We start from the raw sequence: 16,786 nt of genomic DNA, 5'->3' as shown, positions 1-16,786 counted from the left end.
TTATCTCCTGTACAGGCAAACGCATCTATTTGTCGTTTCAGGTTGTATTGTTACACAACATTTTCAGATCTAATAGAAATAAAATGAGTTTCGTAATTCATTCAATTATTGTCTTTATTTATAACTGACATTATTGTTTCATTCTGTTATAGAATCTTACAGGAAAGAGGCAAAATTGTAAAAATCCACCGTGCTCTATTAGCTGCTTCGGTGAAAAACAAATCAACAATGCAAAAAAAAAAAACAAACATTGCAAAACAACATACTGGAAAACAGTTGGCGGGACGTTTCGTGGCTGTTTTGATATCACTCTCACTCTCTTAACCAATCAAATCTGGCTGTGGTAGCAGCTTTAAACTCGGTGTGACCCAGGCTGACAGAGGGGCCCAGTCTGGATCGCATTCCAGCATTTTGTTGGCTGGTTTTCCTACAAAACACAACAAACATTAGCCTGCAAAGCCACAGTGAACAAAGCAGCATAGCAACGAATTCAATTCAAATTAAGACTTATTTGTAACCTACATCAACAATTATGTTATGATAAATGACGCATTAACTACAACAGAAGACTGACCTTTGTGTAAATGCTTGTGAGCTGGAGTGTTCTGGGACGTTATATTTGGTCTTCGAATGGCTGCAATCCAGGCCATCCGTCGCCTCTTTGTTACTTCGGTAACACAGCTTGAACAATTTCTGTTCAACGATGGAATCCAATAAAAACCGATCTCTTTCCCCGTCGGCTTCCCCTGGCTGTCATGCGACCGGCTATTGCAGTTAATAATACAACAGCTTCTTGCCACTCTGTTTCTTTTTATCGCTGTGTGACTTTTTCATGTGAAAGCCTGCGTGCGTTAGTACTGCTTGCCACTCGTTCCCAGAATCCTTTGCAGTTTTACCCCTGAATAATGTCACATTTTCAATCTCTATAGGGCTTTGGAACGTGATGTCACGGGAGGGGGCCATGACAGTAGGCCAAACGAAGCACACGGAAGCGTCAGCTATGGTTCGTACGTACTGCGTGGTCGGTTGCAACGTTAGATCACATGATGGGCTCTCTTTTCATCGTTTCCCCTCCTGGAGGCAACGGGAGGGATCTCATGTATCCGATATTACTAAACGAAGACGTCAGGCACGCAAGGCAAGTGCAACGAAAGCGAAAAAGAGCACCCAAAAACATACAAAATTGTGCTCATTGTACGCTAATCTGCACATAACTTTCAGATGAATCACACACCTGGAATACTGGTGTACATTTACCTTATGTGTATGCACTAATTTTATCTTACAGGCTTTCATTATACAGCTGCAGAGTCTGAAGGTGTGCACCGTGCAGAAGTAATAGATGAAGATCTGACAGAAGACCAACAACAAAATCACCATGTCATGGAGGCTGCGGACAGGAGTTACTCATATCATGTGAGGGTGAAGACACAACACTGCTTGATAACAATGTTAAGGTGTGCTGTGTTTTGGTGAACATGTGTGGTTGTCAAACCAGGGCCAAATGAAGCTTGCTCTTGTTGAATATTCATAAAACTGCTGTGTTGCATGTACAGTTCATTGTAAATAATTGTACTTTCTGTGAAGTGGTTTCAATACAACAGAAATGAAAAGTATGTTGTTGTTTTTTTATTATTATTCAAGATCTGTTCACATGTACTTAGCAAATACATGTGCGGTTACACATGAAATGCAAACTATTTACATGGCAACGCACAGCTGGCACCAATGGTGAATCGTTCATCTAGAGCAATTTTTGGGGCAGCTGCTGAGGAGAAGTCAATGTTATGTGCAACCTGTGGCTGTATCTTGGTCATATGGTGAACGTACTCACAACGTGGAGGCTTAAAAACGGCCAAATCTTGTACCCAACTGTTTGGGTATTAGGTGTGCGCCTCCAGCGATTTATAATTCCGAAAATGATTCGCCGTGTATGCGCTGACTCCACAGACAAGGTACGCGAAAATATCGGGATAGGACAACGGCGGTAGGCTGTCTGGGTTCCCGCTCCACTGCCTTATTTCAGACGGGTCCACATTACCAATGCACGCTACCATCTCTTGGCGTCTGGGCGCAATCGGTCGCGATACAGCCCTTTGTCTTTTGTGCTGATTTTAAGCATGGTTCTGGCAGTCCTGCTTCCAACACTTACTGTGTTTTGATTTGTGGCCTTCTGTCATGGCGCCGCGATCCCACAATGCACTGCGGCGTGACGTCAACTCCAAAGCCCAATACCGTCCTTTTTCTTTTGAGCTACTTTTCAGAATGCTTCGTAACAATCTTGTTTTGATTCGTGGCCTGCCAAGCTGGTGCTGCGCTCCCACAATGCATTGCGCCGTTACGTCAACTCCAAAGCCCTTTGCGTGCAGGAGGATATGCGCATGCGCATTACCATGGTGATTTTAAAAATAAAGATAAAATGAAAAGTAATTAATAAAAAGTACAGATTTAAATATTCCCACAAATGTGCAATGAACGTGCAAAAACTCTGTTTATTAGTTGTTGCTGTTTCTTTCTTTCTTTTTTTTTTTGAAAAATAACTTCGTCTCTGAGGCGCGAATTCCGACAGCGAGAGGAACGGCCGGATACAGGAGACGGGAAGAAACAAGCCGATAGACTATGCACCTTACCATATGCTACTTCCGGTGGGGAAACTCCTGTAGGCGCTTCGTTTCCGGTGTGATATTCGCGTCTTGTTTACGGTCGGGTTTTCCAAAAAAAAGGCCACCAAATGGACAAATCAAGCAGCGAGTTACATTTCTCAAGATGTCTTGGGCATTTACCAAATATATCTGTAGATGATGTTCATCGACTTGTCGATATTTTTCCCTTGCCCCTCAGAGCAAAAGAGAAAAGGGATTGAAAATTCTCAGTATTTGTATATAGCGTTCCCTCGTTTATCGCGGGTGTTATGTTCTACAAATAACCAGCGAGAGGTGAAATCTGCGAAGTAGCCAGCTTTATTTTTTACAATACTTTTAGATGTTTTAAGGCTGTAAAACCCGTCACTACACACTTTATACACTTTTCTCAGACAGGCATGAACAGTTTCACACTTTTCTCTCTTGTTTTGAAACCAAAGATCAAAACCTGTTTTCAGTCCCAAACATTTATTTGAGAAATAAACATACAGTATATTTGTTTATCTATAAATAATAATGACAGATTTTTGAACTAATGAATTTAACTTTAAGCTTAATTGTTTAATTTAAGCTAGTGATGTGTGGATCGATCCTGAAATATCGATTCCTCCGATACCAATCATTTATGTTCTAGAATCGATTCTCACATTAAAATATCGATATTTTAGTAATTTAGAGTAAATTTGTAGTTTATCATTAACAGGAACACAGTGGAAAGAAACTATAACATTCGGATTTTCTACATTCAAAGGAACTACTTCCTCTTCCGCCTTTCATAGTCATGTGCGAAATACGGCTGTATAAATGTCTCGCGGCCCTTTGGCGTGCGCACTCACAACAATGGCTGAGCATAATTGGAGTCATGTGCGGACTTATTTTACCTCCACAAACAGCTGAGACGTGGTTTGCAATACATGTGGAAAAAAGGTGAGGTGTTGTGGCCATACTAGGGAGACATTCAAAAAGGCTGTTGGGGGCGGTGTTAAATACATTTTACAGTGTTGATTTATCAGATAAAATACGTTAAATGTCCGGAAATAGCGGTGGTGTCCAAATTCAGAGGCTGCTTCCACCTGAGGACGCGGCCTTCGCAGTCTAAAGAAAGCTGGATAGTACATCATGAGCTCCCTCAGTGGAGTGAAACTCTGCTGTCTGCTCATTGCTATCTAAAATATAACCCGGGCGCTGACTTAAACTCTTCTGTTTAATCATTTTCTGTTTGACGTTTATTCAGCTGTGTGAAAACCCGGAGGAACCCTCCCGAGGGATTAATAAAGTTTAATTTAATTTAATCTAAGATAATAACTTAACAGCTAAACCAATTTACTCACAAACAAATAAAACACTGAAAAAGCCAAACAATAACCAGCTGTAACCGGAAGGTCGCCGGTTCGATCCCTGGGCTCTCTGTCCTGGTCGCTGTGTCCTTGGGCAAGACACTTCACCTACCACCTACTGGTGTTGGCCAGAGGGGCCGATGGCGCGATATGGCAGCCTCGCCTCTGTCAGTCTGCCCCAGGGCAGCTGTGGCTACAACTGTAGCTGCCTCCACCAGTGTGTGAATGTGAGAGTGAATGAATAGTGGTATTGTAAAGCGCTTTGGGTGCCTTGAAAAGCGCTATATAAATCCAATCCATTATTATTAGTATGACCAGAAGTCCAACGTTTTGTGCATGGTGCTACCGCAGGTGCCTTTGACGGTGCAAAACGTTTCGTTGACATTGTTGTTTCTTGGGGAGAAAACTTACAAACAAACAGTGCAGCACTTCAGAGTCACACTGCTAGTGATTGATGTAGCGATTCTGTACTGTACAGGAGAGACGGCATGCAGGAGATCGACAGTGATCTACAGCTAATCAGGACGCAGAACACAATGCGCTTAGAAAAAAAAAAGCATGCAAAATTGCACTAAAAGAATCCGCGAAACAGCAAGGCTGCAAAAGGTGAACCGCATTATAGCGAGGGACCACTGTAATTGAGAAGATAGGTCACAACATACCCTTCGTAAATACTAATATATAGAAACCGTTACCAGCAATCATTCATGTATTTTTTTTATATCCTGTGGCTTTTTTTCACGGTTTGTTAACATGCTGTGTAGGTGTGTACTGGTATCGACATAACAGAGAAACATCTGGTTTGACTATTCTTCACCTGTAGTTTGAATGCTGAACATTTGCCTGTTTAAATCATGAGACCAGTCACTATACAGAGATGTGCTTCTGCATGTGGACGATGTGTCTTCTGCTGCAGTGATGCAGTTCTGCTTGTGCTGAGTGATGTAAACAGCTGATCGATCTAAACGCTTTAAACGTCAAAGTTGATCATTAGATTTTTTATGACACAGCAGTGGTGAGTGTTCCCACCTCCTGCTCTTTGTAACTTAACGTAATCTTTCTGTTTTCGTATTTTGGACATGATTTTTGAGTCGACCTTCGCAGTAGCGATTGACTGCAAAATAAAGCTACTGGAAATGTACAACCCTACATCCGGTCTTAAAACAGGAAGTTAGCATTTTCTTGTGCACAGGGTCTATTATGTTCGTGTTAATTAAGTGGTTGGAAGATGTAAAATTCTGCCAACTGAACATATACGAGATTTTAATGAGGATGAATAATTAGCCGGCATGGAGGAAACTGACCTTTTTTTCGTGGAGTGGCAGCAAGGAGCCAAAAGGTGGCCGGTCTACGAAGCCTCCATCATCAAGCTAGCAGGTGCCTTTTCTCAAATATTACTTTATTCTCGCTTATTTGGCACGGAAGCGTGGAGCTGCCACCCAGGCAAAAGAGAAATATAAGTATATCACGTTATAACGTGAAAAGTATATCGTGCTAACAATATACTATCATGTTTGTACAATATATTATCACCTTATTACAATAATCAATACAATACAATATATATTGTAATAATGTGATATTATATTATACAAACATGAAAAGCATAATGTTAGAACAATAAACTTTTCACGTTATAATGTGATATAGCTCTATTTTGCTTTTGCCTGGGTGGCAGCTCCACGCTTCCATAATTTGGTAATCAAAATATGTAACTTAATGAATTATATTGTGACGTAGCACAGCGGTGCAGCCTGTGATCTGGACACAAGCGATGGAGGCACAACTTGTAGAACTTTGGAAAGCTCATCCGAGCTTTTTTTCGATGTGGCCTCACAAAATTATCACGACCACAACAACCGTGAAAATAGTTGGATCTACACTGCTGCTCAATCACAGCTGATCATGTTTTTCATTAGCAATTTAGCAAAGTTGATGGTGGTGGTGTGTCTGTGTGAGTGAAAGACAGAGAGAGAGAGTGAGCGACAGATTTTGTTATAACCTTCATTTTTATGGACGCACAGTGTGAGCACTCGGGTCGCATCAGAGCATCGGGCCGTATAGTGTGAGACCTGCATCGTGACCCACCAACTTCTAACCTCTGCGAGTCAATCGTGCAGGTTGAGCAGGAGCTGAATCGTGCGACTGAAAAAGTCGCACAGTGTCTGCCCAGCTTGACTCCCATCATTCAAGCCCCTCACACACCGACTCTGTTCAGACCGAGTCTCTTCTTCGCATCTCTGAAACTTTTTTGTTCTCTGTGTGCCTTTGTTTTATTTTTAGTATTTGTTTCTCTTGTTTTGTCTACATTCCTCTTGATTGTGTGTATCTCTCCTGTTTTCTCTTTAGTCCTGTGGTCCACTATTTCCTGGCACAGTCGGTGTGGAGAACCCACAACTTTGCTGCACATGTACAATGACAATAAAGGCTATTCTGGAACTATCAACACTGGGAAATCGTGTTTTGTTGAAGGAAGGAGACATCATGTGTGTGTGTGTGTGTGTGTGTGTGTGTGTGTGTGTGTGTGTGTGTGTGTGTGTGTGTGTGTGTGTGTGTGTTCAAGTGAAACTGCTGTTACAAATGAAATAAGTTGATAAATGCTTCATATATAATGTTACGGAGTTCAATGTGAGTCTAGATTGAATATCAGGGTGGTGTACGGCTGACATTCAGTAATGTTGGACATGTTTGGAAGAAGAAATTGCAGCAGTGCATCAGTGAGAGTACTTTACATTTGGGAAAATAAACATGAATGTTTAAACTTGAGGTATGAGTTGTTATCTAATGTTCATTTTTAATTGATTTTTACTAGTGCTGTCAGCGTTAATCTTGTTAAAATGATGTTAACGCCATAACCACATTGACGCGGCAAATCGGCATTAGCGAGTTAGCACGGATCGCCCTGTGCGTGGGGCTGCACGGCTAACTGCGCTACACGTTAATGAGCTAACCGCGTCCAGCCACACGCACGGGGCGATCTGTGCTAACTCACTAACGCAGATTTGCTGCGTTAATGCGGGTAGGCGTTAGCGTCATTCTAACGCTGGCAGCTCTAACTTTTACATTTTTGGTCACTCCATCCCTCTGTTTTTATGTAACCTTTATTTCACAACCTTATGTGGTCTGTGTATTTTGCCAGGTCTCTCTTGGAAATGAGATTTTTTTTTACCTGGATGAATAAAGGACTAATAAAAATTCTACACGTCCTCTCAAAATGAGCATGTACCGAGATGAGCTCTGAACACTCAGACACTGAAAATAAACTTGTCATCCTGCGAAACGGTGGTTCCCCACGTCTGTGGAATTCACTGAGCGACCCATTTCTTTCACAAGTATCTGTAGAAGCAGATTAGGTGTTTGATTTGATACACTTGTTGCCATGGGAGTGATTGGAGCACATGAAATCAATGATTTAGGAGGGTGAATGAATACTTTTGGCAATATAATGTATCAACACAGAAACACAGCCTACATCTTTATTTTTAAAATGTATTTTAAAACATTAATAACAAAAAGCAACTGAATTGAAAGACTCAAGCAGTGTGTTACATGGTTAACTGTCAGTAGCTAAAAATATTAATGAAAAAAGAATAAGGAGAGTTGGGGAAAAAATTGTTTTTAAAAAGTTTCTCAAAGATGTTTCCTGTTTTATTAGACCAGGCCTCTCTGTTGTTGTCACACTTCCCTATATAATAACTATTTGCTGATGCTTTTGATACTTTTGTTTCCATAAAAGTGCAAATTGTAACTAATCTCAGAGAATCTGAGCAGAGCAGAGGCAGGTTGAACTGTACGGCAGCTGAAGTTCAGTATTGACTACAGCAGTTGGTGCAGTGATGTATAGGATGGATGCAAGCTGGTGAGGAGCCGTATGACCGAGCCGTCTGAGGTGAAAGGAGAAAGATCACTTTACTTTGACATGTTTTAATATATCTTTATTTATAGACCCAGTCCTTCCTTTGTCCTTGTTTTTGTCATAGTGTTATTTCCCCTGTGTCCTCTACATCAAAGCATTTAGTTTGCTGTTTCCTTTTCATGGATTCTGAGTGTCTGCACTTTGCTTTCAACCTAAATGAAGATTTTGCATTGTGTTATATCTGTCTACATGCATCTGCATGCTGGGCTTTTCTTCCTCAATGTTGCCATGCTAAATAAAGCTGTTGCCGGTGGTGTCCAGGTGATACTGCATGTTGTCCTTAAATCACAACCATGCTGAGCTATGTCGGGTTTTTAGCTCTTTTCTGTTACAGAAGTGCTATTTTATGTCTGTCAAACTGTGTTAACCTTGGCGTTTGTCTTAGATTCAACTAAAGGAAGAGGAACAAACGACTTGTTTTTGCAGCAGGCTGTTAGCAGTGCCTAAAGTTATCATTTAAAACTGGTTCTTTTCTGAGTTGTGTTATGTGTTGATACAACTCTGGTTCATTCCTTGACTTAGGTGCCTTTTTTGATTAACAGAGTTACAGATTAATGTTAAATGGATTAAAAAACGCTTTCCTGTGAAATAGCTCAGCTACAGGGACTGGACTGGAAAAGAGTGAACAAGCAGCCAGTGTTCAAAGATATACTGGGAAAATAAAACCTGGAAAACTATTGCTCAAGACCACTTTAAAAATGTGACTCAGTATCAGTACTCAACACTTCTGCACAGTACTGTACACAGATGCTTGTTTTATACCGTTAGTTTGGAGACATTCATTTATAACCACACAGTTAAAAAATACAGTGAGAGTTTTCTACTTTGATTTCTACGTTTTTTAATTGCTCTCAAAGTAAAATTAGCATATTATTTGTTTATCTTTGTTTCTCCTTTTTTACATTAAACTTCACATCTTCAGTGAAAATGTGCTGATACGTTCTGCTAGTGTTGCACTCGTGCAGCAGAGATAACTGTTTGGGAAACCAACACACTTGTTCTTTGTGCTTCTAGCTGCTTGTAGATGTAACACTTTCATTTATGGCTTGTGATGATGTATTCAGTTCAGCATTATTTATATGGTGCTATGGTGCCACATCACTTTGACTTTAAATGATAATGACAACAGCAAACGCACGGTCGCCCCGAGACTTCAGCCGAGAACGAGGTTGCTCCAGAAGAAGTTGGGTAGCAGATCTAAGTGCTCTGACAGGAGTGTGTAACCTAAGAAGCTCATTGAGGTAGTTCGGCACCAAATTATTGATAATTTTGGACATGAAGAGCAGTATTTTAAAATGAATACGGTACTTAACTGGCAGCCAGTGCAAGCCAGCAAGAACAGGAGTGATGGAGGAAAATTTCCTGCTACCCGTCAAAAGGCGTGCCGCCTGGGGCTCGGTCACTCAGGCGCAGCTGGGGGCCGGCGGAGCTCACGGGCGCGTCACTGCAACTCCCCCTGACTTCTGCTCCGCGGCTGCTGGGCGAGCCCTCATCTGGGACTCTCCTCAGCTCTTACTGGGACAGTGGCGCGGCTGCCCCTCTGTTGGTCTTCCTTGGTCTCTTGTGTTCTGGGGGCCTCTGGATGTCTGGAGTTTTGATCTCCTCCATACCCGCTTCACACCCTGGAGGACGGGGCTGTGGCCCCCCCACACTCCCTAGCAGGTCATTACATGGAGAAACCTTTGGAATGCAAGCATGCTGATCCACACAGGTATGCACACATGGGTATTCACAGACGCGGACTAAAGCTTTCTTGGCTGCTGCCTCAAAGCACACTGTGCGCTGTCTATCTTGCGTGCTGCACAATATCGTTTATTATTTAGTAAATACTGATATCTATGACTAGCTAGTTTATTGTGATGGTGCTTTGTTTTCTCTATTATTATGTTGCTCTTTGTTGTTTGCTGTCTCCTCTGTTTGTTTTTTTTGTTTGTTTTTTTTTTTTTCTCCATACAGGTGACCCAGGAGTTCTTTTTTTTTTTTCTCTCTCTTCCCCCCCCTTCTCACCGTCTCTTCTCCCCTTTGGTTTTCTTTCTTTCTCTCCCCCTCTTTCTCTCATTCATTCCCCCTGTCCTATTTATTTAAAAAAAAAAAGACAAAGGATGAACTGAAGCTCTGCCATCACGTAATGTCGCATACTGCTGTTTCTGATGTCATTTAAAAAAAAAAAAAAAAAAAAAAAAAGGCGTGCCGCCGCATTCTGGACAGTCTGCAATCTAAGGAGAAGGGAGGAGGAAAGGCCAATGTAAAGAGAGCTGCAGTAGTCCAACCTGGGAGTCACGAATGCATGAATATGTTTCTCCAGATCTTTATGCGGCATATAGCGCTTAGCCTTTGAAATGAGGCGCAGCTGATGAAAACTAGACCACAGTACAGCAAACACTTGCTTGGCAAATTTAAACAAGCTATCCAGTAATATGCCCAAGTTACTGGCATAATCAGAAGGGGAGCTAGCAAATTTAACAGTCCAATCAGAGAACAGATGGGCTTGGCTGTCGGACGGGCGCTTTTCAGGTTGTGGAAGGCTAAAACAGTCTGAAGCTGGAGGACAGCGACAGCTACGTCCCTTAACTTTTGGTAGCAGTGTACCATTGGTATACCACATGGATTAGGTTGTGGTATACCAAAGGTCAAAAATATGATTATTACTTTAGTATTGCTTTGTGTACACAAAGTCAGGGGTGACCCAGGACCAGTGCTGTGAGTCACACCACAGAGTGACTCACACTGAGCCGCAGAAGCGCTGTCACCATCATCCATCTTCAAACTGTATTACCCTCCCAGAACCTGAAGCTCAGTAAAGCACACCTCTGATAGTCAAACCCATCTGTTCTCTGATTGGATTGTTACATTTGTGACGGCCATGACATTGACCAATCAGCTGAAAGGAAGAAAATCGAGTCAGTCTTGCACTTGCAAGTTGAAACTCGCACACGGAACATGAACGCAGAGTTTTACACCTATTGTTTTGCTTTGTATGAGCAAACAGACCGAAACAACAATGAAAAAGCAACTTGTGTAATTATTTTTACAAACACACACGTTCTCCTGTATGGATGCACAAACATAACATTTCCAGATATTTTCCTACAAGTACAAAATCTTTACATATGGACCTCAGGAACACGCTTCCTTAGGTTTTGCACCGAGGAGTTGATGGTGATGGAGTCTGCACCAGCACTGACAGTGTGTCTGACATGCACTTGATTTTTTTATGCTTAATCATATATTAATGTTTACAAGATTCAGTGAAATACCTCCTGAGAAAAAAGAAAATTACTATCTCTTGAGATTTTCCTTCAGCATCCTTGCTCCATCCCATCACTGTTGATCTGCACTACAGAGTCTTTGTTCACAGGCTCATTTGAAGGGGCTGTGCTTAAGTGCTGGGAGCTCACTGTGTACCTCCCGCGGGAGTCTATCCTGAAAGCAGGGGCAAAGCAGTGGTTTAATTTGATTTCTTGGCGAAGGTAGGAGGTCCTCTTCTGGCATGAGTCACCAGTTCCCTCCTGCAAGGCCGACAGAAAAACCACCAACTCAAAGTTAGTGGAGGACCCCTCACACAGGGCAGGGTAGAGCGGGCTCTGAGGCTCCAGGGGGTGGTAAAAGGTGAGTGGGAATATGAACAAAGGACATGCCTTTTGGCCCAAATGGTCCAAATAGAAGTCCAGAGAGGTATGGTGGAGAGCCTGACCTTCACACTTGTAAAGCACAGCACTCAACTTTACATCGACCAGAGGCCGCTTCAGCAGATTGGTGGCTCGGACCATGAGGCACGTCTGGCCCAGGTGTTGACCTACCACTGCCTGGGGGCTGAACTGGATGGCTCCTGCTTGTTTCTGGGGGCGGGAGAGCTTGGCTACAAATGCACCTGAATGTTAAGACAATGACATCATTCATGAACAAATATGTCATACTGTGACATCATCAGGAATAAATACGCATGCTTATGCAATGATTTGATCTGCTGTTATTTAAGGCAAGGCAGCAAGTCTCAAAGCAAGTGAAAGAACAAAGTGACCAATTTTTATAACGTTTTTACTGAAATAAATAAAATCACAGTGACGTCACTTTTGGAATAAAGTCCTGATTCTTTTCATGCCTCTTTCAGATGTGCTCTATGTGAGCATACAGGGATTGATTTGACACTGCTACCATAGACTCAGATTAACGAGGAAAATTTCAAAATGCCCTTTTTTACAAGTAAATCATTGCAAGATTTCATGAAAAGGCCTAATCTTCTGAAATTGTAAATGTCATTTACTTTTTACAAAGTAGAAAAACTGTTACCTTCTCTTTTGTCTTACAATTTATACGTTAAAACTAGAATTAGAATACCTGATGAGCGCTTTACCTGTGATAAATACTTCCAGCATGAGCCCCAGCAGCATCTGTACAGCTAGCAACGCTATGGCACTGGGACAGTCTCCACTGGGGAACATGGTGCCATAACCGATGGTTAGCTGTGTCTCCAAAGAGAAAGAAAAGGCAGCAGAGAAGCTTGTAATGTACTTTACACAGACAACATGCCCCTGTGGTGGGGCATCGTGATCTTGCACATCAAGGTCTCCATTCAGATGAGCCAACAAATACCAGAGACAGGCAAAAAACAACCAGTGAGCCACGAAGGAGCTGCAGAAGGCCAGAAGAGTCCATCTCCAGCGAAGATTTACCAGCAGTCCCCACAGGTCCTGCAGGGCCAGCAGCCAAGCTCTGTGCAAAGACTCTCTCCGTGAGCCTGAAGAAGACAGAGGGACACGAAAAGCACAGCGTCCCTCTTTGGTGATCAGGCGCTGATAAGGTGGAGAGGACAGAAGTAGAGATGAGGACGCCTTGTCACCTGGAACACTACCCTTGGATTTGGAAGTCATAGTTGTGATCCTGGAATGACTTTACTGGAAAATGTCAGCAGTTGGTATCAGACAGACTTTTGTATGTCACCATACAGAGATCGATCTGAGACTAGACTAAAGCAAACCTTGGCATCCTTTAAATACATTTTAATTCTGCTGAGCGATGAAGATTTAAATGTAAAATATTATCCATCTAGCTCATACTAATAGTTAACCATACCGTGAGACAGACGGCATGGAAAAAAGGTGGGGGCCAGAGCACTGAGCTGTGGGTGAATTATTGTATGACGAGTTAACCTTTGAACAGGTCAATTTCTTGGGTTTCTCTCTGTTTGTCCTAAACTGTTTAGTGACAGAAAAATAAGATCTCAATAGATACGTCGTAATATCTTCTGAAGCGTTATTCTCGATTTTCCCTCTACGTAAATTTTATATAAAAAATTATTTTTATATTGGCCTCAATATTGGCTCAAAAGAGATGCTGATGAAGGCTAGCACTAAGCTGAAAAATCTAGATGTACCAGTGAGAGTCACCAAGTTAAAAATGTTCAAAGTATGCACTACACGGCTCATTAACACCAGAAGGTCTGAAAAACCAGAAAAAAATAACTGAAGTGGACAACCAAACAGTGGAACCTCTTTGTGAGGTAAAAAATAAGACACAATCATAAATAGAAGTACAGTGCCATGTCAGGGGCATGTGCAGGCAGAGAGACTGACCCAGAATGCAATAAAGAAGCAAACTGAAAATCTCAGCTAGCTCACAAAGGTGGAGTAGATAAAACAGTAACAACGCAAACTAACTGGGAAACATACAGCTGGAAGCTCACGCGCCATACGGAAGACTATCAAAGTAAAACAGGAAGTAATACACTCACAGAATTTGCCTTAGAATCCTTTGTTTTAAGGATTTCTTCAGGTAAAGTAATCCAGATTCAGTTTGTAATGTGGTTCAAAACAGCGCTGCCATGGTGTAACTCAGTTTAACGCATTAACCTGAACTGTCCATCAAAGTGACCAAACAGTAACTATGGGTGCAGTTCAAATCGATTTTGGGTGCTGACAGCAGACGTCTCACGGGTTTGGTCACTCTGACCAAAATTCACTGAACCAGCAGCAAAAGATCAAAACTACGCGTCACGTTTGACAAAGATGACTTCCCTCTGACTCGTGCTTTTACTTCCTGCACAGCTTTCTCTCTCTCAGTGTACTCAGAGACCAGTTTACCATCAAAATCTCTATTTTCTGCATTACTCGCTTGCTTATGGTGCTTTGGTGCTTATTACGCACCGGTCTACAGCTGTGTGCAGCAATGTCAGGTGCTTTTGTTTTTTCCAAAAATGACCTCCAACAAGAAAGCCTCATTTCTGTTCTTCAAACCGAAGACACTTAAATTGTTTTAAATTCTGCCAAGCTGCAAAACTCTCAGCTCTGTAACTTTGCTTCACTTCAGCAGGTCATGTTCACATGTTGATTCATGGTTTTCTTCCATTTTTGTTCTACTGCAGAATATTTTGAAGGTTATCTGCTGTAAATAGCCAGAACAGGAAAATCTGCTTCATGTTTTTCTGTTTTATCCTCCGTTACTTTGACGCAAAGGCCTCTGCTGTGATGATCACACCTCTGATCAAGTCTCAGCTTCGTTTTTATACATAGATATAAAAATATGTACTGATAAATGATCAGAATTATAATATTTCTCACTGTCTGATTCAAAATTGAATTGAATGGAATCAAATTGAATTGAATCGGGACCTTGTGAATTGGAATCGAATCAGTAAATAAAGTTTTTTTTTATTTATTAAAGTGTATTTATTGTAACTGGGTTTCACGTTTTTCAGAAACTCTAATTATTGCTCCAGACCACATGGTCCCAGAAATTAGACAGCATATCAGCTTCTTAGACCCTTACGTAAAATCAAGCCTTAGAAATCTCGGTGTCTTATTTGACAGCTCGATGTCGCTCGAGCAGCATTCTGAGCAGCTGGTCCGAAACTGTTTTTATCATTTACGGAATATTTCTAAACTCAGACTAATGGTATCAAAGCTTGAACTTGAGATGATTATTCATGCTTTTATTTCTTCTCGTTTAGACTATTGTAATGGCCTTTTTACTTGTTTTAACAAATCTGCCTTAAATCGTCTTCAGACTGTGCAGAAGGCTGCAGCACGTCTCTTAACAGGCACCAAGAGAAGATCGCATATCACTCCAGTCTTGGCCTCCCTTCACTGGTTGCCTGTAAATTTTAGGTTTCAGTTTAAAATTTTAGTTCTAACCTTTAGGGCCCTGCATGGTCAGGCTCCTCAATATTTATCTGACCTGCTGAAATCACATACATCTTCTCGGGCTTTAAGGTCATTAGATCAGAGACTGTTGGTGGTACCACGCACTCGTTTTAAAACTCGTGGTGATCGGGCCTTTCAGACTGTGGCACCACGGTTGTGGAATTCTCTCCCACTGTCTCTTCGCTGCACGGACTCCATTGATTGTTTTAAGAAACAGCTGAAGACATTTTTATTTAGAAAAGCATTTGATTAATTTCTTCTTATGCTGTTTTTATAGTTTTATTGTTTTACATTGTTTTATTTACTGTTATATTGTTTTATATTCCCATTTTCTGTGTTGTAAAGCACTTTGTGATTTTTATCTGTGAAAAGCGCTTTATAAATAAATTTTACTTACTTACTTACTTACTTCTGTTGCTGTGATCATCCCCTGCTGCTCTTCCCTTCTAGCATACACCCGATTCAGGATACGTGTTTTCAAACAGTTTGAGGTGACAGGGGAGCAGAAAGATGATGATGTCCCGGGGCTGTCGAAGTTTAAAGGGCCACCCGAGCAGAGGGTGATGGACAGTGTGTGCGCAGATATAGTGTTAGGCCACGAGAAGAGTAGCAGAAAAAGGTCAAATTTAAGGTGTCATGGGAGGTTAGCTGCAGGGTTGTGGGGTCGAGATTTGCTGCTAGCCAGTGGTGCTTGGGATTCAGCATGAAGCCAGGTTAGGCCCCCACAGGACCAGCTAAGTTTGGCTTATGCCTCATGCTTCCTGTGGCAGTGGATGGAGTGACGCACCTGGTTATATTTTTGCTCGGGAGGGTAGAAAAGGAACTCGAGACCATGATAAGGTTGGAGACTGTCGCTGATACCCCTGATAACTGCATGACTGGAAACGGTGCACGTAGCAGGGACTGCTAACATTTTTGTGAGGGGAGATGTCACAGTGTGGAACTGACATGTTTTAACCTGGGTTTTTATTATTTTGCATGTATTGCTGTGTGCGGGTTTGGTGTGTTCTCTTGAATGTTTTATCTTTACAGTTTTGCATGCTTTTATTGTGTTTATTTGATGTGGACGGGGAGACTCCCGCCCCCTCACCTACTGAGCACTAAGGCTGCACACCTAGCAGTCAGCCCACACAGGACTGCAACCAATCAGGGCTCCCTTTGTGGCTGCCAAAGGCCAATAAGAGGGCTGGCGGGTTGGATGAAAGAGAGGACTCAGAGCCATGGAGCGGTAACAGGTAGCTACCGTGGGAAGCAGCTGAGCTGAGCTGAGCAGAGCTGGGCGAAGTAAGTATGCCCGGAGGATGGCAGTAAGGACGCCAGTTTGACGCCAACCATACATTCGAGCACGTAGCAGCGGCGGGCAGAGTTTAGAGTTCTGCCCTCGCAGGGTAAGTCCCAATCGTTAAGATTCATAAGACACCCCGGGAAACTAAGAAGGTTGACTGCCACTGCTCTCCTGTGCTTAGTGGCAGCGGTGTGAAAGAGGAGACGATGGAGGACGGTGTCGGCTGGGCTCCCACTGGTGGACTCGACGGACCCTTAATGGCCAAGAAGTGTGGCGGAGCCCGATTGGGACTCTTGTAAAGTGTAACGTGTGCGTGTTAGTCCCCATAGGGAAATAGTTCCTCTGCATTTAACCCATTCACCCAGTGAAGCAGTGGGCAGCCGCCAGTGCAGCGCCCGGGGAGCAGTGTGTAGGGACGGTACCTTGCTCAGGGGTACCTCAGGGTAGCCGTTCAGTGGAGTCGAACC

General features: G+C 42.4%; 1 protein-coding gene across 1 annotated transcript; it reads right to left on the bottom strand.

Moving 5' to 3' along the window:
* Nucleotides 1-10,084: 10,084 nt before the first annotated feature.
* LOC147309404 (inward rectifier potassium channel 13-like) lies at nt 10,085-12,846 on the bottom strand. The gene is made up of 2 exons (XM_086269882.1): nt 12,250-12,846; nt 10,085-11,766 (listed from the first exon to the last, which is right to left on the bottom strand). Exons 1-2 carry the CDS (start codon nt 12,764-12,766, stop codon nt 11,195-11,197), a joined length of 1,089 nt encoding a protein of 362 aa, XP_086126008.1. The 5' UTR covers nt 12,767-12,846; the 3' UTR covers nt 10,085-11,194.
* Between the last annotated feature and the right edge of the window lie 3,940 nt (nt 12,847-16,786).

Source organism: Aulonocara sp. 'chitande type north' Nkhata Bay, linkage group LG17, assembly GCF_057382095.1.
Source record: "Aulonocara sp. 'chitande type north' Nkhata Bay isolate Kocher_YH1m ecotype deep benthic linkage group LG17, A_spYH_male_GT1.1, whole genome shotgun sequence".
Taxonomy (NCBI): Eukaryota; Metazoa; Chordata; class Actinopteri; order Cichliformes; family Cichlidae; genus Aulonocara; species Aulonocara sp. 'chitande type north' Nkhata Bay.
This window is presented reverse-complemented; position numbering and strand designations above follow the sequence as displayed.